A 27,463-nucleotide genomic window follows, 5' to 3' on the forward strand; every position below is an offset into this window, starting at 1 on the left:
TAATCAGTTGTTAGTTGATACCAAGATCGAACCAAAAATTCTTAAATTGCTGATTTATACACATTTGGACAGGAAACCCTGCGAACGATTGCCGCTAGCTAACAGCTAACCGATCAAGCGGTGATTAAGGTTTGTGGTTCGCTCGGAATTGGTTCACTATTAAAAGGGGGAAGTTTTGGTCTTTCAAAGGAGGATGGAACCCAATTAGACCCCAGGAGGGTTAGTTAGAAACAAGAATTTCTCTGAACTTTATGTTTGCCTCAATCATTTTTCTAATGTCTAGTATTTACGATTGCGTACGTCTCGTTATGGAGAACACATACACACACGTTAATTTTGGGTTAGAAAGAAAAGGTTTGGACAGAACGCGGTGCAATCGGGTTTCGAACAATTCTGATGACGTAGGTTTCTATTATATGTTTGTTCAAGAATGTTGATTGTGACGGCATTCAACAGGATACTATTGTTAACTAAGTAAAATTTTTATAGGATTTTCCATGTTTAATCCGCTTTGTTTTTATTGCAACTTTCAGGATATGGTTTCATTTTTAGAGAAACAAACACTGCAGATCCTCCTTGGGAAATCCAAGTTAAAGTATAAAGGGAGATGACGCAATCTTTTTTTGGCCAATATTATCTAAGGTCAAAAGATTGTAACTGCGTAGTTAAATTTGTCGATACGAGGATGTTTTCCTTTGAACGTTTTGAACCTAGAAGCTTCCAAAACTAAGGTTTACTTAAAAACATCGCAGTTGATCGAAAACACGTTGTAATGTCATAACAAATTCGAGATCTGTGTAAATGCAAACTTCGTGATACCACATACTTTGAGAATTACTATAAGCATCCTACCATTTTCGGAGAACATTCTACAGATCCTCAATGAGTTAATTGAACAGGCGGTTGTGCGGGTTCTAATGTTACTACCCCTTGCCCAATACTAGATTGGTTCAACGAGATATTTCCTGTGCTTTGGGTGGAACCAAGTAAATTAGCAATATTTGTAATATTTAATCATCATACTAAAAGGGCAGATTTCTTTGAATAAATACAGTATTTCGGCCGACTAAACATTTTGCAAATTACCACATTTTGCAATTTACCACATTTTGGTGGGAACTTGGTTGTTGGTTTTCATGGACTGCTTTCCAAACAGGCACATGATCATGTGCTCAATGTAGTCAACGCTTTGTCATAAACTCCAAGAAAGATAGCTCCGCCAATTGATATCCAAAGAACTCGCAGGACAATCCCTGCAAAATGTCTGCTAACTGGAAAAAGAATGTCAATCAGTCATGTTGATGGCAAAATTTTAGTTGCATTACCCTTGGATTCCCTGTGCAAAATAAATGCTTCTTAAAACTAATTTGAGTTTTCCACCTGCCTCAATACTGGCCAAATCAGCCAACATGATTCTCGGTTTGATTGCATCAAGAGATGTTATGATCGCTACAGCTCATCCTTTTAAGGATTACAATATCTATTTAATATTTAATGGTAAAAGGTTTGGGCACATATTTTTGGTTATCTCTACCTGAAAGAGTGTCACAAATTGATGATTGCCACAGGCTGGCAGGTTGCCCTTGCTTTTCTGACCAAAAGTATTTCCTTTTTTCTCACAGAGGAAGCAGAATGTATGAAAATGGACTTTCTCAGAAAGTGATTGCGGTGTAACCACTATACAGCCCAGTGATTCCTTTTCGTTGCAGGATTGATCGGAATATATGGATACAGGACGAAAGGAATTCAGCTTGCCGTCTTTGTTTGACGACCTCGACGGAAACGCGTACAACGCACGTTGCCTATACAGTAAACTAATCTGTTTAGAAGTATATGCAAGATGCCTTATAACTTACGACTTCATCAAATGCTGCACTGGCCATGCGAACATTTCGCCCAAAAACAGTAAATTTAGTTTCAACAAGCATTTGGTGTCATCGTAAGTGCAAAAAACAGAGCGGCTGCAACAAGAGTTTGAGCTAGGTGATAGAAATCGGAAAATTTAACATAAACATATTGAGCGTCGTCTGCATTCGGTATGTAATCGACCAGTTTTGACAATATCTTTTCTACAGCAAAACCGACTGTACAATCACAGATAATAACCGAAATGATAAGCTCTTCGATGAAAGCTATACATTCTGTAAAAAATTCTGTATTTTGAACTTATGCTATTCACTTCAATAATTATTTTAATTTCGTTACTTTACAGCGCGGGAAAAAATTTCGTCTCACATCGGGTTTGAACCACTGCAATCCCTATCTGAATCCGATCCTATGCCACTGAGCTATTACTTTTACTCATTGTTGTCTATACTTTTGATTATAAAGAGATGTGGAGGATGAATACAAAAAAATCAGGGCTATATGCTGTCGATCTAAATATTCATTAGGGGGCGTAAGCGGTGAGTATCGGATTGCGACGCGGGAGATTGGTGTTCAAGACTTTACACAGTAAATTACTTTTATACATCATGTCGTTCTCAAGCATCGTTTGTAAATAATATAACTTGCAAATAGTAAAAAATTTTCCCCTTCAACCTCCATGAAATAAACGATTATATAGGTATTTATAAGACAATGTCTTGAGAAATTGTAGCTTAGTGGTAGAAGTTCGTATTCAGACACGGAAAGCAGTGGTTCAATTCCGCTATGAGACGAATTTTTTTCCCGCGCTGTAAAGTCGCTGTTGAACAAAGTGGGTGACTGAGGATGATATTTTTTTCATTAGATATTTTTCATCTTAGCTTGGGGCATGGGGGTTGGGGGTCTAACAAAAAAAGACTAGACTCTACTTTTTCCAGACATTTTTCGTAACACCTGAGGCATTAGCAAAAGGTGTCTGGACTTAAAACTACCCTTCCCAACTTATAGCGTTTTTGCGCCAAACCCGCCCTAACCCTATTTAAAAAAGGTCAACAATTAATATATTTTCCCCATAGATGGCTTTTAAAAATAAAATCGGGTGTTCTTCTTTTTATGCAGGATACTGTACATACTGTACGTACTACAGAGATAAGGACGTACTAGTACAATACATATTGCCTCGCGACTAGCCTGGGGTTGGCACTTGGGACAGACTTGTGTTGGGTGGTGTCTGTGTTTTTGGGGCCTGTGACTCGTTTAACTTTATTTCCCACTGCTGATGTCGAATTGCAGTGTATATGAATAGTGTGGCCATATTTTGTTTGGATCACGTTGTTTGTGAAAATAATTCGTGTTTACCATTTGTGTGTGTTGCTGCCATCGATATTTGCAACGGATGTCTTACGGTGAGCATAAAAAACGAAATATGCTTATCGGGTTTTATCGTAATTGTTTCTCTGTCGATGTGATGAACGCTTTTTCCTCCCGTTTCACCTACACCATCAAACTGTTATTCGTGGGACCATACTGTGTTGTTTGTTTTCATTTGTGTTTATTAATTACATTGCATTTTATCTTTATTAGATTTTTTTCATTTTATAAAAAAATATTCAACTAACCATGTAACCACCTATGCATTTGAAATTCTGTACGATTCTGACGTAGGCGTGGGATTTGGAAGGATTCTAAGAGATATTTGAAAATTCTGCCAAAGTGTACGAGGATTCTGTGAGTTGCCAACTCTTCGGTTTTTCTGCACATCAGCGTTTGAGTAATCATCCGGGTCCAAACCGGTGCAGGAAAAAAAAAGAAACCCGATAAAAGGAACTCTCTACACTGTTTCGTACCCCGGTTGCCCCGCATGGAATTCATAGATTTTTTTTATTGTCGTCAATTAATCGTAGTTTATTGGGTTAGTATACAGTATTATCGGTTAAACCGGGTATCTTAAACCGAAACATACTGCTTTAAAAGCATTCACTCAGATTCTAACCGATTGGTCATTTTCCGGGTAGGTCGGTGCGGTTTGACGGGCTTCAGTTGCTTCATTATCCAAATAATACCGAATATTCAAATAATTATTATGGGAAAAACTATAAGTATAAATGAAAAAAAAAATTTTGGAACAGATAGCCGTTGAAGATAGCTCTCCATTTCTATAAAATTTGTGAGAGTAATTTCATAAACAAAATATATAATTCATACGAACAAAATAATAATTTCGTAGAAAAAGGGTGGCACAGAATAGCAACAGAGGTTTCGAAATGGAATCCCAGTCAGGCTGCTAAGCCTGCCCGTTGTTTTTTGTTCGCCGAAACCATGACATCTTTGGTCATTTTTTTTTTTTTTTTGTAAATAATTACCTCGTGCAATCTGAGCTCTATTGCTTTTGGGGGGCTAGATTGTTTTCTTCCTCTTTTTTCCTGTTCGGTTCTGTCTGTCGTCGCGCCAAAGGAGAACGTGGTATCCACAGTTAGACCACCTTCATCTTTATCAGCTTTAGTCTTGTCCTGAATATATGCAACATGTAGCAAAAATTAACTTTTGATGTGTCTGTACAGATTTCGGATTTCTCTACAACGGATAATGGAGGGTCGAAATACTAACTGATTGTTCAATAGAATTTGTAATCGAGTGACACATAGACACGAGCCGGCACCGACAAGCGGACGTCAACCGCCGACAGACCGCATGTATCACGTCCTATTTCAGGTACCTATTCATACTTTTCTTTCCTTTGAATGTTTCTTTCTCCAGTTCCAAGGTGCCGCAGCAGCGCATTGTGCCCCGCCGCTGGGTGCTCCTCAGCTATTTCATTAGAGTTAATAGCAGTCGTCATTTGTCGCCACTCTTCATTATTGTTTTTTTTTTCGCTTTCTTCCATTTGTCCGCCACTCCCGAGACCTATTCATTTAGATGGAAGAAGAAAAAAAAATTATGGGTGGGAAGGAAACGCAACATTTTGTTTTCCCGTTTTTATTATTTTTAAATGGGACAATAGACAACAATCGAAGGCGTCTGAGGCTTGATAGAATTGCGATTTTATTTGTGTGATTAAATGCTTGAGTAGATCGATGTGCCGTTGTTTTGAATCACTTGTCGCAATGAGCTATCAATATGGAAGAATAGAAACTTGCGACACACCTACCCATACATATATGGGGCGGCACTGACTTGACTGACAATATGGATATGTGGAGGACAGTTGATGATTGTACAAGCGATCTTTTATTATTTAGGGCTTGTTTGGTCGGTTCGCAGAGTGGGGAGGGTGTACTGTCGTTTCCGAATTAAGGCTCGAGTCCATCTTTTTTTTTTTTCTAATTATGTCTGTTAATTACGTTTTCTTTTATTTACGCAGAATCTGAAAAACGGAAGAAAACAAATTTGCATTTGTTCTGAATCGAATAAAAACAAGCGCTTCGATTGGTAGCCATTCTGTGGTGGGGAAGTGGAAAAACAGGATTGCCCCGTGTCGTTTGTTACCCCGGACGTCCTTACGTCCTGAATGAAACAAAGAAAAAAAAAGGTTGCCAACAAAAAAAATAGAGCTACAAAAATGAAATGCGAAATCAAACTAAAAAGGAACGAAAAAGAACAAAAAAAAATCAAACAAACGAAGAAATATCGCCAAAATATATCACGTCTTTTTAGAAATATGTTTTACCGAAAAATTGTTATAGCTGCTAAGCTATCTAAAGGAGCTCCGGCGACATGAAACATCAGAAATTGTTTCCAATATTGCGGAGTTTTAAACGTACCGCACTTTAGCTACGTTACTCTGACCTAGGGATCGACCCCGCGACGATCGGGCACAATTTTGACCGAACCGCGCGTTTTTTTTTTAAGAACAAACCGGTGCGGTTCGGTTCGTCGTTTTTTTCGAACAGATCGAACCCCGGTTTGGCCGTTTGTACCCTCGGTGTAAAACTGCGGGTTACACCGCGGTTTTATACGGTTTGCATGGCGGTTTTACGGTTTGAACCGTTGATTTGCGGTTTGCGCCTACTCAGACCCCGAGGGTTCATTTGTGAGATGAAATTTCGACTGGAACTCTTTGGCTTCGTGCTCCGGCTTCCTCCCTCATCTTGCACCATTATCAGTTTTAGACCTACATTTCCCCCCACCTCCCCTCCATTTTTTTTTAAATCGCTGGAACGTTCCAGTTACGCAGCGATCCTAAATTTACCGTTTTACTGTGATTTCTTTTTTTATTTTGACGCTCGCAAGCAAGCCGGAATAAGAGAAGTAGATTTATTTTCTGCTTTTATAAATTTTATAATTGAATAATTAATTTTTTTAATATTCTTGTTTACATAATGGACCACAAGTCATAGTGGGAAATCCTTGACCTGTTAGAGGCCTTCCTAGCACTATGATGCCGCATTAACAGCAGCAAGCGCCACTAAGAGGACACTTTCTCCAAGGAATGAATACTCAGGGACCACGCTTCCAGGTTTAAAAAATCCCGTTTTCGTACACTCTTTATCTCCGATCTAAACGAAGGCTCAATTGAATTAGGGACCAGGAATAGCTGGAGTGGGAAATATTGACCCAAATTCTGGACCAGACGCGAATGCTATGGACCATTCCAATCAATATGGGTTCGCAAATTCGAATATGTCTAATGCTATGATGACAGCCCAACAGCGGCGACCTATCGGTATAGCTATTGGTGATATACCACCAATGCAAAATATGCATCAGCAGCAACAAGAACAACATAATAGTGAGCCAAACATGAATCCTAACATATCAGCCCAACCAGTTATGATGCCTGGTGGGGCAACGACCATGGTTTCAGCGCCGATGGTTTTGATGGCACCATCGTCAGTCACTCAGACTCCCATGGTGTCGTCCCAGCAGCATCCTCAGAAGCAACAACAATACTCTCCAGTGCCAGCAAATGCTCCTCAAGTGTCAGCACCTAGCGCAGCAGTTACCTCTGTCGCGCAACCGGCAGGATCGGCCGGTGGTGCAGGAGCAGCTAGCGCGGCAGCAACTGCCGATCCCGAGAAAAGAAAGCTGATCCAGCAGCAACTTGTGCTTCTCCTCCACGCTCACAAGTGCCAGCGAAGAGAGAACCAGGCCAATGGAGAGGTAAGTTGATGATGCATTCTTCGTATTACGATTTTTCATAGTAAATGTTGTTCTTTTCGGGTTGTGATATATCTCACATATAATAGTGCACTCTTCCACACTGCCGGACGATGAAAAACGTTTTGAACCACATGACGACGTGCCAGGCCGGAAAATCATGTCAAGTACCTCATTGCTCGTCCTCGCGGCAAATCATTTCTCACTGGAAAAATTGCAACCGTTCCGACTGCCCCGTCTGCTTGCCTCTCAAACAAGCAGATCGGAATAAAGGTAAACGATTTTACTTATGCTTTTCAAAATTTAATAATTAATAATCAAATTTCTTTATATTCTTGTGTTAACTTTTTACTCTTCAACCTAAATAGCTCCTCATAACACTTCACAACCAAGTCCAGCGGGTTTTCATGTTGGCTTGGGTTCAAACTCAATTGGTGGTTCTTCGGTGACCGCTGGTCAAAGTGTCTTACCGGCGCACAACCAAAGCGCTGCTGTTGGAGCAGTTCAGGTTCCATCTATAACTGCGCGTAGATTGGCTAGGCCCAGATTACGACAGAGGCAGCAGAATTCAATAGTTCCTATGAACAGCGCCCAGTTAGCTGAAAACAATCCTCCATCAGCGATTTCTGCAAGCCAACCTGTTCTTCCTGGTACCTTGAATCGTGGCCCGGTTCTAAACATGGGACTGCAGTCTCAGCAGCAGGCCTCTGGTCCTACCGGGGCTGGTACCAGGAATATTAGGGATGCTATCTCCGACAACGCTTCCAACATTGAGCATATTGTAAGACCTCATAAAATTTCTTTGATAATCGACCTTTCGAAATCTTAATGTTAATTTAATTCAATATTTTAGATGAGTCCAGCTAATTCGACAACACCTTTGCCCGGTGGATTGCAACTAAGCCAGGTCACTGCCGACTCTGTTCAGGGATCGAAAGAATGGCATCAGTCCATGTCGCCTAAGCGGAAGGAGCAACAACAAGCTCAGCAAATACCAACGTCAACACCGACAACGCCTTTGCAGCAGCAGGCTCCATCTGCCCTGACACATCTTCCACCTGGTCAGCAGGCACCTCCGCCCCAGCATCAACAACAGCAGCCTGTACCACCAAGCAACAATGCAGGTTTGAGACCTAATATGCCAGGGATTGGGGAGTCTGGGCAGGAACCACGAGGAATCACGCCAACTAGTGGGATGATGATGCGCAATCCAGCCCCCAGTCCAGTGGGGGCAGAACAGTCTTCTATTGACCAAGAACAACATAGAAGTGAGCGCAGGACTCCAAACGGAATGCCATCAACCAATTCGCAACAAGAAATAAAGCCAAGTGGCGGTTTCGGAGGTGGCAACTCGGATTCTTCTGGAACGATGCCGGGTCTGTCTGGCAGTGCCAGCAATACCTCATCAGCTGTTGCCATCCCACCAATTGTCCGACCGAAGAAGGCGGGCAAAATCATCTTCTCACCTGACGAACTTCGCCAGGCATTGATGCCCACTTTAGAGAAATTGTATCGTCAAGATCCTGATTCTATCCTATTCCGCGATCCGGTCGATCCGCACAAACTTGGCATTCCCGATTACTTTGATATAATCAAGAAACCCATGGATTTAGCTACCATCCGGCGAAAGATTGACAATGGTCAGTACAAAAATCCATGGGAATATGTTGACGATGTCTGGCTGATGTTTAACAACGGATGGCTTTATAACCATAAAACATCACGCGTCTATCGCTGTTGCACCAAGTTATCCAAAGTGTTTGAGGAGGAAATCGATCCGGTGATGCAATCTCTGGGCTACTGTTGCGGCAGAAAGTACACATTCAATCCGCTGGTATTGTGCTGTTACGGCAAGCAGCTTTGTTCGATTCCACGCGATGCAAAGTATTTCAGTTATCATCGCTACACGTACTGTCTCAAGTGCTTTAACGACATTCCCGGCGACACAGTGTCTCTTGGCGACGATCCTACTCAGCCGCCAACGGTCATCCGAAAAGAACAATTCACAGAATTGAAGAACGACGCGTTAGATCTGGAACCGTTCGTTGATTGCGGAGAGTGCGGGAGAAAATTGCATCAGATTTGTGTTCTTCACATGGACTGCATCTGGCCGCAAGGTTTCACCTGCGATAATTGTCTCAAAGCTCGCGGTGATAAGCGTAAAAAGAACAAGTACGGCGCCAAGCGGTTGCCCACCACCAAACTGTCGACGTTCATCGAGAACCGAGTCAACAACTTCTTGAAGAAAAAGGAGGCGGGCGCCGGCGAGGTGTCGATCCGCGTCGTCGCCTCGGCCGACAAGATCACAAAAGTCAAACCAGGCATGAAACGTCGTTTTGTTGACATCGGAGAGATGTGCGAAACATTTCCTTACAGAGCGAAGGCTCTGTTTGCCTTTGTGGAAATTGATGGCACTGACGTCTGTTTCTTCGGCATGCACGTGCAAGAGTACGGTTCGGATAGCCCTAGTCCCAATACTCGACGCGTCTATTTAGCCTACCTCGATTCGGTCCACTTTTTCCAGCCGAAACAATTTCGTACAGCCGTCTACCACGAGATCCTGCTCGGCTACCTCGACTACGTCAAGCAGCTGGGCTACTGCATGGCTCACATTTGGGCTTGTCCGCCCTCTGAGGGCGACGACTACATCTTCCACTGCCATCCGCCCGACCAGCGGATTCCTAAGCCGAAACAACTGCAAGACTGGTATAAAAAGATGCTGGATCGTGGTATCACTGAACAGATCGTTCTCGAAAACAACGACATCCTCAAACAATCCAAGAACGATAATTTGAAATCAGCTGCAGAACTTCCCTATTTTGAAGGAGATTTTTGGCCGAACGTTCTAGAGGAAAGCATTCAAGAAATAGAAGAAAAGAGGCGGAAGCAGAAGCCCAACAAAGCCAAGGCGAACAACCGGAAAAACAACAAGAAATCCAATGCCCAGCAGACGGACAATGACCTCTGGACCAAAATCTTCACTACCATGGAGAAGCAGAAAGAGGTATTCTTTGTTATCAGGTTGCAAACGGTGCAAGCGGCTGCTTCATTAGGACCGGTTGTCGATCCCGATCCGCTCAGCCAGGGCGACTTGATGGATGGTCGTGATGCATTTTTGGCTCTGGCTCGCGACAAGCACTATGAGTTCTCCTCTTTGCGCCGCTGCAAATACTCGTCCATGGCCATGTTGTACAACCTGCACAACCAAGGAACGGACAGCTTCGTCTACACTTGCAACGATTGCAAATCGCAAGTGGAGACTAGATTCCATTGCACTGTCTGCGATGACTTTGATTTGTGCGTTCCGTGCTACGAGAAGGATTGCCATCACCACAAAATGGAGAAATTGGGATTCGATCTGGACGATGGTTCGTCTCCTTCGGACTCCAAACAGGCCAACCCGCAAGAAGCGCGAAAATTATCCATCCAGCGCTGTATTCAATCTCTTGTTCACGCGTGTCAGTGTCGCGATGCCAACTGCAGGTTGCCGTCTTGTCAAAAGATGAAGCGCGTCGTGACGCACACGCGCTCTTGCAAGCGCAAGACGAACGGCGGCTGCCCAATTTGCAAACAGCTGATTGCTCTGTGCTGCTACCACGCCAAACACTGTACCGAGACCAAATGCATGGTGCCATTTTGTCTCAACATTCGACAAAAGTTACGTCAGCACCAGCTGCAGCAGCAGCATCAACATGCGGATTTCCACAAGAGAAGAATGGCTGCCGTTTCCTTCATGAATATTCGTTCGGGGTGCGGAACAGGACCCAGTACACCTGGTCCGATGGGTTCGGGCATGGGGCCCTCATCCCCGCTGGAGAGTCCCGGAGGTTCTGACATGATGGTCATGCGTGGTGGTCATTCTCATCACAACCAACCAGGAGACGGGATGAAACCGGCGACTCAAACTCTACGTGCCAATGTGCTTCAAGTAAAGAGATTTTCTCTGGCCGCTTTATTTCGGCCTGTTTTATTTATTAATATTAATCTCATCTCTCTTAATCAACAACAACAGCCAGGTCAAGCGTCACCGGCCATGTCAGTGGGCAACGCTCAAGGAGGAATGAGGTGTCCTGGAGGTGGAGTTGCAGGCCTAGGGCCTAATGTTGCGCAACAACAGCAACAGGTGAACGCCGTTCAACAACAACCTCAGGCGCAGTTGCAGCCAGGCAGTCTAGCGCAGATACCTGTAGGTGCCGGCGGAATAGCTGTACCAGGAGGAGATCAGCGTCCGTTGCTACAAGCCCTCCACCAACTGTTGCAATTGCTCAAATCATCGAGCAGTCCTCAACAGCAACAGCAAGTTGTGCATATTCTACGTAGCAATCCGCAGCTGATGGCAGCCTTCATTAAACAGCGCGCTGTACTCCAACAGCAGCAGCAACAAAATCAGAACCAGCAGCCTCAACAGGGTCAACAACAAGTGCCCAACCAACAGGGGCAGCAAGGTTCGATACCCAATAACATGCAGCCAATGGCTCAACCGGGAATTCAAGCAGCCACGCAAAATACTGAGCAGCAACAGGAGAATCAGCCTCAACAGCAAAACACGCAACAAGACTCTGATCAGCCCGGTATGAAGGACAACGTTGGTACGAATGCAGGTACGAAACTTCAATTCCGATTTCTGATTGTTGTTGAATGCAAATGCAGTTGCAGCCAGACAGTCTAATGCAGATATCTGTAGGTGCCGGCGAAATAGCTGTACCAAGAGGAGCTGAGTGTCCATTGCTGCAACCACTATACGAACCGTTTCAGATGCTCAAATTACAGAAAAATCCGGAACAGCAGCAGCAACTACAACAGCAGGGTTTCCAACAGCCTTCTTCACTAGAGCCATTGGGACCGAGGGCAAGGAAACCATTGCCGCGTATGGGTGAGTTCCATCAGCATCATCAACAACAGGAGCACGGCTTTGGTGGAAACGGAAATGACAACCAATCTCTGAGTCCCGACAATCAAGGTCAGTTTGGTGGACAACAACAGTCGACAATGCAACAACCATTGAAACAACAACAGCAGATAAAGAACACGCCACCGCCAACCACGACGCCTTCGCCACCGGAAAATCCGGAAAGAACAAAGTTCCGCAGGCTCCGACTCCCTAAAGGTCCCGACCAACAACCGATGAGGACGGACAAGAAACTTAGACCCAGCCCATTCGACCGGCCCAACCTCAAATCACTGCATACGCCCACGCAATTTTCCCAGAGACGAGAACAAGCGCTAGAGGGGTCTAGAGGAGTAAATCAACTAGAGATTGTCCCAATACCAACTCCTTCAACACCATTAATTCCGCCTCCGTAATCCATCACAGCAGAGCTGAACTGTAAAAATCAGAGCCCGATCAGAACCGACCCTATCCACCAAAAAAACACAAAAACGTCCGGTAAGGTAAACACGGTCAGTCGCCGCGGAAACCCCCAAACAATTGAAAAAGTGGAAAATGATCCTTTCGAGAAAAAAAAATTTACAACCACCCAGTTGGACATAGTTCACTAAAACGCAAGCGCGCTCTGAACGTTCCGCTCAGTGCTTTAAAAAAAATTGGATTTCCGATCTCGTTCACAAAAAATACATATGAGCTTGAACATTGAATAAAAAAAAGTTCCAAATAAAAAAACATGTTAATTGTTGACATACACAGACACCAGTGAACACCGAAAGCAGACGTCAACTGCCAATAGACCGCATCTATCTTATCCTATTTCAGGTGCCTATTGATTCTTATCTTTCCATTGGATTTTTCTCTTTCACATTTCATAGTGTATGTGTGTTTGTGTATGTGGCAGCCCTTAGAATGCAAAAAAAACAATATTTATTGTAAACAAAGCCCAGTGAGTTGACTATTTCTCAACGATTGATTGGAACGATTATGTATGTATGTGTGTGCGCCTTGTTTGGAAGAAGCTTTATCATCTATCATTACTTGTACGCACACACGGGAGGAAAATAAACAAATAAAGCGAAAAGGGGGTTCTCCACCAATGTTATATTGATTTCGAGTTTTTCCGAAGCGACACAGCCCATTGTGCACCGCCACTGGTGCTCCTCAATTATTTTCATTACAGTTAGTAATGGTCGCCATTTGTCAGTCATCTTCGATTGCAGCGTCGCCACCCTCTACTATTGTTTTTTTTTGTTTTGTTTTGTTTTTGGCCCGTTACCTTCCATTTATATTAGTTTGTTCTTTATGACCGGTATGGGAATACAAGAGTAACCGGTAAATGCTCACGAAATGCCTAGCATGGGACGTATGACTCCTTCCTATTTTGCCTTACAACCTCGTCAGACGTCCCATCCTACGCTCCGTTGATTTGATTTATTTTATTTTATTTTATTTTTTGGTGGGGGAGGTTTATCGATGGTGATAACTAGGCAACCTACCGCCAATCACGAGACCTATCCGTTTAGATGGAAGAAAAAAAAACGGATGGACTGGACGGAAACGAAGCATTTTTTCTTTATTATTTTAATGGGACAATAAACGACATTAGAATGCGTCTGACGAGATTTGATAGAATTCCGTATTTTTTGTGTGTGGTAAATTGCTTGAGTAAATCGACGTGCAGTTGTTTTTGTTCACCGCCGTCAGCTAGAATGAATGTTCTTCAGCGCCAATTGGTGGATTGGATTTTGCATACTAGTGGATCTGCTCATCGCGTCCGAACCAATCAGTAGACAGCGCTTTGCTAAATAGCTTAAAAAACAGTAATCACATTGCTGAATTCTACAAATTGGCTCCTGCATCATTACTTCAGACTTTCGTCCGTGAGTGTAGCAGTAGCCACGATGCACAGTGAATCTTGGTTCTTTCCCTTCTTGATAAGTTAGCTGCCGCCGACAACCAACGACCGATTGCTACCTTTTTGTCGTCTCAAGGATACTTAAAACACATGGTATAAGCACTCAATGTATTGCTCATGTAGACTACGTGGCGTGGCCCGGTTCTAAACACGGGACTGCAGTCTCAGCAGCAGGCCTCTGGTCCTACCGGGGCTGGTACCAGGAATATTAGGGATGCTATCTCCGACAACGCTTCCAACATTGAGCATATTGTAAGACCTCATAAAATTTCTTTGATAATCGACCTTTCGAAATCTTAATGTTAATTTAATTTAATATTTTAGATGCCTCCAGCTAATTCGACCACACCTTTGCCCGGTGGATTGCAACTAAGCCAGGTCACTGCCGACTCTGTTCAGGGATCGAAAGAATGGCATCAGTCTATGTCGCCTAAGCGGAAGGAGATATGTGTTACTTCTTCACATGATATGTGTTTTAAGATTGAAATATTATTTCTCTAAACCTTATTTGTCAAATGTTAATAATAATGAACTCGTCTTCATGTTAACAGACTTTCCATCCGATTATTTCTTGGGCGATTATCGGTCACCGTCGATAATCGGAAAAAATAATCGGCGACCATTCGTCTGTTGAAAAAGCTTGATTTTCGATTAAATTTCTTACCGATTGTTTTTAGACGCCGTCTAAGAGTAAGGAAATAATATGCCATTGTTTAGCTTTAAGTGCGACTGGTGTATCTGCACCAGATTCACGGGTTTGCCTAGCAATCTCTTACGCACGAGTGATTATTGTTTTTATTGTTTTTTTTGAGTTGATATTTTTAAGGAAGGGAAGGATTGTTGGGGGTGGTGGGAATCGAACACGAGGTAACTATCTACGAAGGTATGGCGATAGCCACTGTGCCAGGACCGCACATGCCATTGTTTATATTGACACAAATGAACACTTCAAAAAACCGTCTGCTACAAAAGTGACACAGCTATGAGTATACTTTCATATATTCTCATCTACCGTTAATAGATGTCACTAAATAATCGAAAATTAATCGCGATTAAAAATTAAAAATTGCTCTTGCTGAGAGCTATACATTCTGTAAAAATTCTGTATTTTGAACTTATACTATTCAGTTAATAATTATTTTAATTTCGTGGTACTACTATGGGGGGAACACGAAAAAAATTAAAAATTTAGAACCTCCGTTTGAGCATTAATGTTAGTTTTAAATATCAAAAAGATAATTATTAGATTTGTGTAAAAATAAGGAATGCTGTGGCGTATCAAATATTTTAATAAAGTTATTTCTAATTAAATCTAAGGTAATCCATTGTGCATAACATACCGGGAGGTGCTGGTGCGATATTATCGAGAATTTACAGTAATATTTATGGAAACGCATGATATCTTAGTGAAATCATCTTTTATAAAATTAAAAAGATTTAGTAATGATTAAACATTGTATGGCCTAAATTCAAATGAAAAAAAAATATAACAAATCATAAAAGTATTTTTATGTGAACAACAGATGGCGTTGGCATTCAGAAATAGTCAGAAAACTATGATACAGCAGGAAGAGGTATTTCGCAATGAAATGTCTGACATTGGAACCTTGCACATGTTTAGTTTAGTCCTTTTCTCTCCGCAGTCTGTTACGGACGTGCGTGTGTTTTTTGTTCAGTGTGACTCGTTCAACTTTTTTCCCTGTTGCTAATGTCCAATTGCAGTGTATATGTAATGTATGCGTATTGTGAGGCCATATTTTGTTTCGCAGCTCGTTATTTGTCGAAATAATTCGTGTTTACCACTTGTCTGTGTTGCTGTCATCGGTATTTCTAACGGATGTCTTAGGGTGAGTATAAAAAACGAGACATGCTTATCGGATTCTATCACAGTTGTTTCTCTGTCGATGTGACGACGATTTTTCCTCCGTTTTCATCTACACCATCAAACTGTTGTTCATGGGATCATACTTTATTGTTTGTTTTCTTGCTCTATTGCTTTTGGGAGGCTAGATTGTTGCCCTTCCTTTTTTTTCCTGTTCAGTTCTGTCTGTCGCCGAACTAAAGGAGCACGTCGTATGTGCAGTTAGACCCCCTTCATCTTTATCAGTTTTAGTCTTGTCCTAAATATATGCAACATGTAGTAAGTAATTAACTTTTGATGTGTCTGTACAGATTTCGGATTTCTCTACAACGGATAATGGAGGGTCGCAATACTAACTGATTGTTCAATAGAATTTCGTGATCGAGTGACACATAGACACGAGTCGGCACCGACAAGCAGACGTCAACCTCCGATAGACCGCATGTATCACGTCCACGTTTCCGGTACCTATTTATACTTTTCTTTTCTTTGGATGTTTTCTTTCTCACACTCCACGGTTCGTGTATGTGTGTGAGGCAGCCCCTAGAAAGAAAAAAAAACAGTATTTATCGCCCATTGGGCTGCCTATTTCCTAATGCTCGGTTTTGATCGATTATGTATGTATGCGCGCCTTGTATAGATGAAGCTTTACCATCTATCATTACTTGTACACACAAACGGGAGAAAGAGCAATAACTATAGTGAAAAGCGGGTTCTTCGCCAAAGTCATATTGTTTTCTAGTTTTTTCGGGGCCGTACATCGCATTGTGCCCGGCCGCTGCGTGCTCTTCAGTTATTTCATTAGAGTTAATAACAGTCGCCATTTGCCAGTCGTCATTTGTTGCTACCCTTCACTATTTATTTATTTTTTTTCGTTTTTTTTCCGCTTTCTCCCATTTATCCGCCACCCCCAAGACCTATATGATTAGATGGAAGAAGAAAAAAAAACGTATGGACGGGACGGAAACAAAACATTTTGTTTTCCCGTTTTTATTATTTTTAAATGGGACAACAGACAACAAAGGAATGCGTCTGATTAGACTTGATAGAATTGCGGTTTTGTTGGTTTCTGTACAAGCGGTCTTTTATTATTTAGGGCTTGTTTGGTCGGTTCGCAGGGTGGGTAGGATGCACTGTCGTATCCGGAATAAGGCTCGAGTCCACGCCTTTTTTTTTCTTAAAGCTTAAGATTTTGGTTTGGTTGTAAAGAAAGGGCAAGGGAAAGTGGCAATGACGCAAAGGATTGGGATTGGGTTTTCAAAAAAAAAATAACCCCTTGGTATTTAAAGGACAGGCAGCGTTCTAATGTGACGAAAGCAGACCCACGCAGCACACAGACACCAGACCAGAGTAGACCGGCCAGACCACCACACACAGCACCAGACCAGACAGCAGACACGGTGGGACTAGTCCGGTGGCCTCATCTTGTTTTATTCAGAACAACTTTTAAGATTGAACTTGAACTCGTGGCAATTCTCTTGTGCTACGGTTTTGACGGTGTGATTGAAAAAAGGCCATATTTTTATGCGGGTGTATGAAAAATAATAAAGGAAAAAAGGAGGACAAGAAAACACGGCGACTATAGCCCCCGACCTCATCCAACTGGCTAGTAGGACAATTTGAAACGTTTTTTCTTTTACTAGCAGTCCGGATAAAAAAATTTTGATACTGCTTTTCTTCTCTTTTCTTTATCTTTTTTTTTTTTCATTCTTTTTTTCTGTATGCATGTGTCTCTGTGTATTTTCGTTTTCTATCTTGTCTTTTTTTCGGATTCGTCTTTTAAATTTTGATGCGCGCACAGCTCTTTGATACAAAACCGGATGCGATGAAACGAGCATAATAGTAGCAGCATTGGTATGGAGGAACTGCTTTTAGGTTATAGTGGCAACCTCCTATGCATTCGTACATGCCATACTGTAGCACCCACAGACACACACAAAGGTTAGCAGGATTTTTGTGACTGTCGGTAGTGGAAGTAAATTCTTTGCAAGAAGAAGAAGCGAAAAAGAGCGAGGGAGGATGGGCAAGAGCCGTGGCTCTGTTGTAGCTATAGCCGCCGGAAAGAGTGTGTCGTAGACGATGACGTGGAAGTGTAGGAACCGGGGAAGACGTCAAGGCCACTTCTCGCTCGTGCACGGTCTAGGCGTTGCGCAACACCCCGGTGTCCCCCGGAGGCGGCTCGTGCTTGTGTTGCGAGTGTGTCAGTGTGTCCAGACACACTGTGTTTTTACGCGTGTGTTTACTGTGTGTTTACGCGTTGGGAAAACTCCCCCTCCCCCATTTTCCCCTCCTATCTTTGTATCCCCTTGTATTTTCTACCCTTATCTACTAAACAGCCATCCAGTTGTTCTCCTTCAAGAAGAACGAAGGAGCGCACACACGTAGACAGGTAAGAAGAAGAAAAAAGGAGAGGAAAAGGGTTTTGAATGCGTGTCTTGTCGGTGAGTCAGTCAATTATCCCATTATCTAATTGAATACACACCAAGTTAGTTGCAGAATTAAGAAGGAAGAAGAAGAGAAGACAATTTTTCATTCCTCATTTTTGATGTAATTATTGGTTGATTTGACTTTGCTTATAATTATTATTATTTATTTTTGTAAGTGCAGAATTCATTACAGCAGCTGTCCACAAAGTGGGACATGCCGTGCAAAGGGACACCCTTCCCACTTTGCAGGTTTGTCCCACTTTGCGGATCCTCGTATGAATATCTAGATGAGATTAGGCAACCCGGCTAGGTTCAACGAGTGCTATTAAAATGTACGGCTTTTCCCAAGATGTGAGTTGCTTAACCACTTTAATAGATAGTATTGGCTACAGCTTCATTCTCAATCTACTCAATGATTTTTAGTTGATCACCTAACGAAGTACATTGATGAAGTATTCAGTATCATAACATAACATCACAACCCCTATTTTTTGTACGCTTTTTGACATTTTCACAACATTAGAAATGAATAAAAAAATGACTAGGTGCGAAAACTAAAACAAACTCACTTAGTTTGTGAATGAGGGCGATTTTCGCCAAAATATTTCATCTATTTTTAGAAACATGTTTTACCGAAAAATTGTTATAGTTGTTAAGCTATCTAAAAGAGCTCCGGGCGACATGAACATCAGAAATTGTTTCCAATCTTGTGGCGTTTTAAACGAACCGCGCTTTAGCTACGTTACTCAAACCGCGAGGGTTCTTTTCTGTGCAAACGCCGCCCCTTCCCACTTTGCAAGAAATCCCACTTTCCGGGCCTCCCACTTTGTGGACCGCTGCTGTACTGAATTACGTTTTCGAAGCCGCATTTTCATTACAAGGGAAAAAATTCACAGAGATAAGAAAGTCAGAATTTGAAAATTTGTTTTTTCCAAAGTTTGAAATCCCAAGCCTTGGAGTAGATCAATTCAAACATTTTCGCGTCTTTTCTGTGTAAGGATAAAATGACCTAGATTCTGTGCATTACTGGCACCCAGTCTTGCCGTTGCGATTGATTTTTTTATCTTGATCGCCTATCCGATCGTCAGTGATTGATCTTGATCAGCGATTCGATCTTTTCAAAACGATTTGATTGGCGATCAAATTTTTGCGATCCGATCGTTTTTGGGCGAAATGTAGTGGTGAAATTTGAACTAAACTTGTCATCATTTCAAGTCAATGTCTTCATTTACAGACAAAAAGGGCGTGTGCTGCGAATGAAGGATAAACAGCTTCCTCAGCGAAAATGTTTAGCAAAAATTTATATGAATTCTAAATTCTTACGTTTGGTGGCGCCAGACTTGCCGCGATCGCGATCGCGGCGATCCCTCATCTTGCACCATTATCAGTTTTAGACCTACATTCCCCCTCCCTCCCCTCCATTTTTAAAAATCGCTGGAACATTCCAGTTACGCAGCGATCCTAAATTTACCGTTTTTCGTATTTCTTCTTTTTATTTTGACGCTCGCAAGCAAGCCGGAATAAGGGAAGTGTATTTATTTTGTGCTTTTTAAAATTTAATAATTGAATAATTAATTTTTTAAATATTCTTGTTTACATAATGGTCCACAAGTCATGGTGGGAAATCCTTGATCTGTCAGAGGTCTTCCTAACACTATGAAGCCGCATTAACAGCAGCAAGCGCCACTGAGAGGTCAGTTTCTCCAAGGAATGAATACTCAGGGACCACGCTTCCAGGTTTAAAGAATCCCGTTTCCGTACACTCCTTATCTCCGATGTAAACGAAGGCTCAATTGAAATAGGTACCAAGAAAAGCTGGAATGGGAGATATTGACCCAAATTCTCGACCAGACGCGAATGCTATGGACCATTCCAATCAATATGGGTTCGCAAATTCGAATACATCTAATGCTACGATGACAGCCCAACAGCAGAGACCTATCTGTACAGCTAATGGTGATATACCACCAATGCAAAATATGTATCAGCAGCAACAACAACAACATAATAGTGAGCCAAACATGAATCCTAACATATCAGCCCGTCCAGTTATGATGCCTGGTGAGGCAACGACCATGGTTTCAGCGCCGATGGTTTCGATGGCGCCATTGTCAGTCACTCAGACTCCCATGGTGTCGTCCCCGCAGCATCCTCAGCAGCAACTACAATACTTTCCGGTGCCAAAAAATGCTCCTCAAGTGTCAGCACCTAACGCCGCAGTTACCTCTACCGCGCAGCCAGCAAGATCGGCCGGTGGTGCTGGGGCAGCTAGCGCGGCAACTACCGCCGACCCCTGGAAAAGGAAGATGATCCGGGAGCAATTTGCACTCTTAATTCATGCTCACAAGTGCCCGCAACTGGAGAGTCCAACCAATCGAGAGGTATGTTGATGCATTCTTCGTATTACGATTTATCATGGTAAATGTTGTTGTATACGGGGATCCTTATTGTTATATCTCACATACAATAGTGCACTCTTCCACATTGCCGGCCAATGAAGAACGTTTTGAACCACATGAAGACATGTCAGACAGGAAATTCATGCCAAATACCTCACTGCTCGTACGCTCGGCAGATAATTTCTCATTGCAAAAACTGCAATCGTCCCGACTGTCCCATTTGCCTGCCTATCAACCAGGTATCCCGGAATAAAGGTAATTGATTTTACTTATGCTTTTCAAAATTTAATAATTAATAATCAAATTTCTTTATATTCTTGTGTTAACTTTTTGCTCTTCAACCTAAATAGCTCCTCATAACAATTCACAACCAAGTCCAGCGGGTTTTGATGTTGGCTTGGGTTCGAACTCAACTGGTGGTTCTTCGGTGACCCCTGATCAAAGTGTCTTACCGGCGCACAACCAAAGCGCTGCTGTTGGAGCAGTTCAGGTTCCATCTATAACTGCGCGTAGATTGGCTAGGCCCAGATTACGACAGAGGCAGCAGAATTCAATAGTTCCTATGAACAGCGCCCAGTTAGCTGAAGACAATCCTCCATCAGCGATTTCTGCAAGCCAACCTGTTCTTCCTGGTACCTTGAATCGTGGCCCGGTTCTAAACACGGGACTGCAGTCTCAGCAGCAGGCCTCTGGTCCTACCGGGGCTGGTCCCAGGAATATTAGGGATGCTATCTCCGACAACGCTTCCAACATTGAGCATATTGTAAGACCTCAAAAAATTTCTTTGATAATCGACCTTTCGAAATCTTAATGTTAATTTAATTCAATATTTTAGATGAGTCCAGTTAACTCAACAACTCCTTTGCCCGGAGGATTGCAACTAAGCCAGGTCACTGCCGACTCTGTTCAGGGATCGAAAGAATGGCATCAGTCCATGTTGCCTAAGCGGAAGGAGCAACAACAAGCTCAGCAAACACCAACGTCAACACCGACAACGCCTTTGCAGCAGCAGGCTCCATCTGCCCTGACACATCTTCCACCTGGTCAGCAGGTACCTCCGCCCCAGCATCATCAACAGCAGCCTGTACCGCCGAGCAACAATGCAGGTTTGAGACCTAATATGCCAGGGACTGGGGAGTCTGGGCAAGGACCACGAGGAATCGCGCCAACTAGTGGGATGATGATGCGCAATCCAGCCCCCAGTCCAGTGGGGACAGAACAGTCTTCCCGTGACCAAGAACAACATAGAAGTGAGCGCAGGACTCCAAACGGAATGCCATCAACCAATTCGCAACAAGAAATAAAGCCAAGTGGCGGTTTCGGAGGTGGCAACTCGGATTCTTCTGGAACGATGCCGGGTCTGTCTGGCAGTGCCAGCAATACCTCATCAGCTGTTGCCATCCCACCAATTGTCCGACCGAAGAAGGCGGGCAAAATCATCTTCTCACCTGACGAACTTCGCCAGGCATTGATGCCCACTTTAGAGAAATTGTATCGTCAAGATCCTGATTCTATCCTATTCCGCGATCCGGTCGATCCGCACAAACTTGGCATTCCCGATTACTTTGATATAATCAAGAAACCCATGGATTTAGCTACCATCCGGCGAAAGATTGACAATGGTCAGTACAAAAATCCATGGGAATATGTTGACGATGTCTGGCTGATGTTTAATAACGCATGGCTTTATAACCGTAAATCATCACGCGTCTACCGCTGTTGCACCAAGTTATCCAAAGTGTTTGAGCAGGAAATCGATCCAGTGATGCAATCTCTGGGCTACTGTTGCGGCAGAAAGTACGCATTCAATCCGCAGGTATTGTGCTGTTACGGTAAGCAGCTCTGCTCGATCCCGCGCGACGCCAAGTACTTTAGCTACCACCGCTACACGTACTGCCTCAAGTGCTTCAACGACATTCCCGGCGACACGGTTTCCCTCGGCGACGATCCCACCCAGCCGCCGACGGTCATCCGCAAGGAGCAGTTTACCGAGCTGAAGAACGACGCTTTGGACCTGGAGCCGTTTGTCGACTGCCAGGAGTGCGGCCGGAAGTTGCACCAGATTTGCGTCCTCCACATGGACTGCATCTGGCCGCAGGGTTTCACGTGCGACAACTGTCTCAAGTCGCGCGGCGAAAAGCGCAAGGAGAACAAGTACGGCGCCAAGCGGTTGCCCACCACCAAACTGTCGACGTTCATCGAAAATCGAGTCAACAGTTTCTTGAAGAAGAAGGAGGCAGGTGCCGGTGAGGTGACGATTCGAGTCGTCGCCTCAGCTGGCAAGATCACCGAAGTCAAACCAGGCATGAAAAGTCGTTTCGCTGACAACGGAGAAATGTGCGAAACATTCCCTTACAGAGCGAAGGCTCTGTTTGCCTTCGAGGAAATTGATGGCACGGACGTCTGTTTCTTCGGTATGCATGTGCAAGAGTACGGTTCGGATAGCCCTAGTCCCAATACTCGACGCGTCTATTTAGCCTACCTCGATTCGGTCCACTTTTTCCAGCCGAAACAATTTCGTACGGCCGTCTACCACGAGATCCTGCTCGGCTACCTCGACTACGTCAAGCAGCTGGGCTACTGCATGGCTCACATTTGGGCTTGTCCGCCCTCTGAGGGCGACGACTACATCTTCCACTGCCATCCGCCCGACCAGCGGATCCCTAAGCCGAAACAACTGCAAGACTGGTATAAAAAGATGCTGGATCGTGGTATCACTGAACAGATCGTTCTCGAAAACAACGACATCCTCAAACAATCCAAGAACGATAATTTGAAATCAGCTGCAGAACTTCCCTATTTTGAAGGAGATTTTTGGCCGAACGTTCTAGAGGAAAGCATTCAAGAAATAGAAGAAAAGAGGCGGAAGCAGAAGTCCAACAAAGCCAAGGCGAACAACCGGAAAAACAACAAGAAATCCAATGCCCCGCAGACGGACAATGACCTCTGGACCAAAATCTTCACTACCATGAAGAAGCAGAAAGAGGTATTCTTTGTTATCAGGTTGCAAACGGTGCAAGCGGCTGCTTCATTAGGACCGGTTGTCGATCCCGATCCGCTCATCCAGTGCGACTTGATGGATGGTCGTGATGCATTTTTGGCTCTGGCTCGCGACAAGCACTATGAGTTTTCCTCTTTGCGCCGCTGCAAATACTCGTCCATGGCCATGTTGTACAACCTGCACAACCAAGGAACGGACAGCTTCGTCTACACTTGCAACGATTGCAAATCGCAAGTGGAGACTAGATTCCATTGCACTGTCTGCGACGACTTCGATCTGTGCGTTCCGTGCTACGAGAAGGATGGCCATCACCACAAAATGGAGAAATTGGGATTTGACCTGGACGATGGTTCCAAACAGGCCAACCCGCCAGAAGCGGGCGGAAAATTGCCCACGCAACGCTGTATACAGCACGCCAAGCACTGTACCGAGACCAAATGCATGGTGCCATTTTGTCTCAACATCAGGCAGCAGCATCAGCATGCGCATTTCCACAAGAGAAGAATGGCTTGCCTCCAACTGTTGCAATTGCTCAAACCACCGAGCAGTCCTCAACTGCAACAGCAAGTTGTACAAATTCTACGTAGCAATCCGCAGTTGATGGCAGACATTATTAAACAGCACGCAGTACTCCAACAGCAGCATCCTCAACAACAGCAGCAATCTGTTGGTGGCATGGGTGCCGTCAACCCGGCGATGGTGATGCCTCCTCCGCAGATGATGCAACATCCAAGGCCGCCAATGAACATGCAACCTGGTGGCATGCCTGGGAACACGGTCGGTGCTGGAATGCAAGTGAATCAAGTCGTCGGCGGACCTTCTGGGCCGAACGCTATGAGTGGCATGGGCGGCAATGGCGGTATGCCCATCAACAATATGCAGGGAAATCGTATGGGCATGGGGGGCGAGCAACAGTGGGGAGGTCCTCGCTTTGCTGGTCCAGCACAAGGGGGTGCGGTCCCCAATCAAGTAATGGGTCAACAACAACAAATGCGACCTATGGCACCAAACAATATGATTGGAGCTCAACAACAACAACAGCCAGGCCAAGCGTCACCGGCCATGTCAATGGGCAACTCTCAAGGAGGAATGATGGGTCCTGGAGGTGGAGTCGCAGGCGTAGGGCCTAATGTTGCGCAACAACAGCAACAGGTGAACGCCGTTCAACAACAACCTCAGGCGCAGTTGCAGCCAGGCATTCTAACGCAGATACCTGTAGGTGCCGGCGGAATAACTGTACCAGGAGGAGCTCAGCGTCCATTGCCGCAAGCCCTCCACCAACTGTTGCAAACGCTCAAACCACCGAGCAGTCCTCAACTGGAACAGCAAGTTGTACAAATTCTACGTAGCAATCCGCAGTTGATGGCAGACATTATTAAACAGCACGCAGTACTCCAACAGCAGCATCCTCAACAACAGCAGCAATCTGTTGGTGGCATGGGAGCCGTGAATGCGGCGATGGTGATGCTTCCTCCTCAGATGATGCAGCATACTCGCCCTATGAACATGCAACCTGGTGGCATGCCTGGGAACATGGTCGGTGCTGGAATGCAAGTGAATCAAGTCGTCGGCGGACCTTCTGGGCCGAACGCTATGAGTGGCATGGGCGGCAATGGCGGTATGCCCATCAACAATATGCAGGGAAATCGTATGGGCATGGGGGGCGAGCAACAGTGGGGAGGTCCTCGCTTTGCTGGTCCAGCACAAGGGGGTGCGGTCCCCAATCAAGTAATGGGTCAACAACAACAAATGCGACCTATGGCACCAAACAATATGATTGGAGCTCAACAACAACAACAGCCAGGCCAAGCGTCACCGGCCATGTCAATGGGCAACTCTCAAGGAGGAATGATGGGTCCTGGAGGTGGAGTCGCAGGCGTAGGGCCTAATGTTGCGCAACAACAGCAACAGGTGAACGCCGTTCAACAACAACCTCAGGCGCAGTTGCAGCCAGGCATTCTAATGCAGATACCTGTAGGTGCCGTCGGAATAACTGTACCAGGAGGAGCTCAGCGTCCATTGCCGCAAGCCCTCCACCAACTGGTGCAAACGCTCAAATCACCGAGCACGCCACAACAGTATCAGCAAGTTGTGCAAATTCTGCGTAGCAATCCCCAGCTAATGGCAGCCTTCATTAAACAGCGCTCTGTACTCCAACAGCAGCAGCAACAAAATCAGAACCAGCAGCCTCAGCAGGGCCAACAACAAGTGCCCAACCAACAGGGGCAGCAAGGTTCCATACCCAATAACATGCAGGCAATGGCTCAACTGGGAATTCAAGCAGCCATGCAAAATACTGTTACGTTCCAGTCTAATTACTTGTCTTTATGACTTAGCATATAAGTCCTTAAACAGACATATCTAGATTACATAAGCTTAGTAACAATTGGCGAGTATAGTCGGACGTCTTTACCAACGTCCTACTCTATCAAACTTGGTCTCCGGTACCACGAACAGGTACCACCAAGAAACATACCCAGGTCGTCCGTACCAACAACATACATACCCGGACGACCTGTACAAACAACATAACACGATCCACCAGACCGTCCGTCCCAACGACATAAATACCCGGACGGTCTGAATACTAACACAATACAATAGAATAATAGTAACGAAGGACAACGTTGGTATGAAGGCAGGTACGAAACGTCAATTCTGATTTCTGATTGTTGTTGAATGCAAATGCAGTTGCAGCCAGACAGTCTAATGCAGATATTTGTAGGTGCCGGCGAAATAGCTGTACCAAGAGGAGCTGAGTGTCCATTGCTGCAACCACTCTACGAACCGTTTCAGATGCTCAAATTACAGAACACGCCGGAACAGCAGCAGCAACAACAACAGCAGGGTTTCCAACAGCCTTCTTCACTAGAGCCATTGGGACCGAGGGCAAGGAAACCATTGCCGCGTATGAGTGAGTTCCATCAGCAACAACAGGAGCACGGCTTTGTTGGAAACGGAAATGACAACCAATCTCTGAGTCCCAACAATCAAGGTCAGTTTGGAGGACAACAACAGTCGACAATGCAACAACCATTGCAACAACAACAGCAGATAAAGAACACGCCACCGCCAACCACGACGCCTTTGCCACCGGAAAATCCGGTAAGAAGAGTGTTCCGCAGGCTCCGACTCCCTAATGGTATTCTCGATCATCAACCGATGAGGACGGACAAGAAACTTAGACCCAGCCCATTCGAACGGCCCAACCCCAAATGACTGCATACGTCCATACAATTTTCTCAGAGAGCGGAAGAAGCGCTAGAGGGGTCTAGAGGAGTAAATCAACTAGAGATTGTCCCAATACCAACTCCTTCAACACCATTAATTCCGCCTCCGTAATCCATCACAGCAGAGCTGAACTGTAAAAATCAGAGCCCGATCAGAACCGACCCTATCCACCAAAAAAACACAAAAACGTCCGGCCAGGTAAACACGGTCAGTCGCCGCGGAAACCCCCAAACAATTGAAAAAGTGAAAAATGATCCTTTCAAGAAAAAAAAATTTACAACCACCCAGTTGGACATAGTTCACTAAAACGCAAGCACGCTCTGAACGTTCCGCTCAGTGCTTTAAAAAAAATTGGATTTCCGATCTCGTTCACAAAAGATACATATGAGCTTAAACATTGAATAAAAAAAAGTTACAAATAAAAAAACATGTTAATTGTTGACACACACAGACACCAGTGGACACCGAAAGCAGACGTCAACTGCCAATAGACCGCATCTATCTTATCCTATTTCAGATGCCTATTGATTCTTATCTTTCCATTGGATTTTTCTCTTTCACATTTCATAGTGTATGTGTGTTTGTGTATGTGACAGCCTCTAGAACGAAACAAAAAAGAGTATTTATTGTAAACAAAGCCCAGTGAATTGACTATTTCTCAACGATCGATTGGAACGATTATGTATGTATGTGTGTGCGCATTGTTTATCATCTATCATTACTTGTACGCATACACGGGAGAAAAATAAACAAATAAAGCGAAAAATGGGTTCTCCACC

At 44.2% G+C, this 27,463-nt stretch overlaps 2 protein-coding genes, 1 long non-coding RNA gene and 1 pseudogene across 3 annotated transcripts; 3 read left to right on the forward strand and 1 right to left on the reverse strand.

The window, feature by feature from the left end:
• Positions 1-742: 742 nt before the first annotated feature.
• Positions 743-1,366, forward strand: LOC132087961 (uncharacterized). Its single transcript, XR_009420959.1, has 2 exons — positions 743-986; positions 1,055-1,366. It is a non-coding gene; the product is annotated as an uncharacterized LOC132087961 (long non-coding RNA).
• Positions 1,127-1,997, reverse strand: LOC130695718 (mitochondrial S-adenosylmethionine carrier protein-like; annotated as a pseudogene).
• A 4,466-nt stretch (positions 1,998-6,463) lies between these two features.
• LOC130696193 (CREB-binding protein-like) lies at positions 6,464-26,302 on the forward strand. The gene is made up of 5 exons (XM_059497576.1): positions 6,464-6,966; positions 7,053-7,236; positions 20,803-21,215; positions 21,288-26,095; positions 26,179-26,302. The coding sequence occupies exons 1-4, from the start codon at positions 6,487-6,489 to the stop codon at positions 25,782-25,784; spliced, it is 5,574 nt and encodes a 1,857-aa protein (XP_059353559.1). The 5' UTR covers positions 6,464-6,486; the 3' UTR covers positions 25,785-26,095; positions 26,179-26,302.
• LOC130696202 (specificity protein transcription factor 3-like) lies at positions 26,139-27,438 on the forward strand. The gene has a single exon (XM_057519288.2). It carries the CDS (start codon positions 26,139-26,141, stop codon positions 26,670-26,672), a length of 534 nt encoding a protein of 177 aa, XP_057375271.2. The 3' UTR covers positions 26,673-27,438.
• Positions 27,439-27,463: the final 25 nt, after the last annotated feature.

Source organism: Daphnia carinata, chromosome 1 (assembly GCF_022539665.2).
Source record: "Daphnia carinata strain CSIRO-1 chromosome 1, CSIRO_AGI_Dcar_HiC_V3, whole genome shotgun sequence".
In the NCBI taxonomy this organism is placed as follows: Eukaryota; Metazoa; Arthropoda; class Branchiopoda; order Diplostraca; family Daphniidae; genus Daphnia; species Daphnia carinata.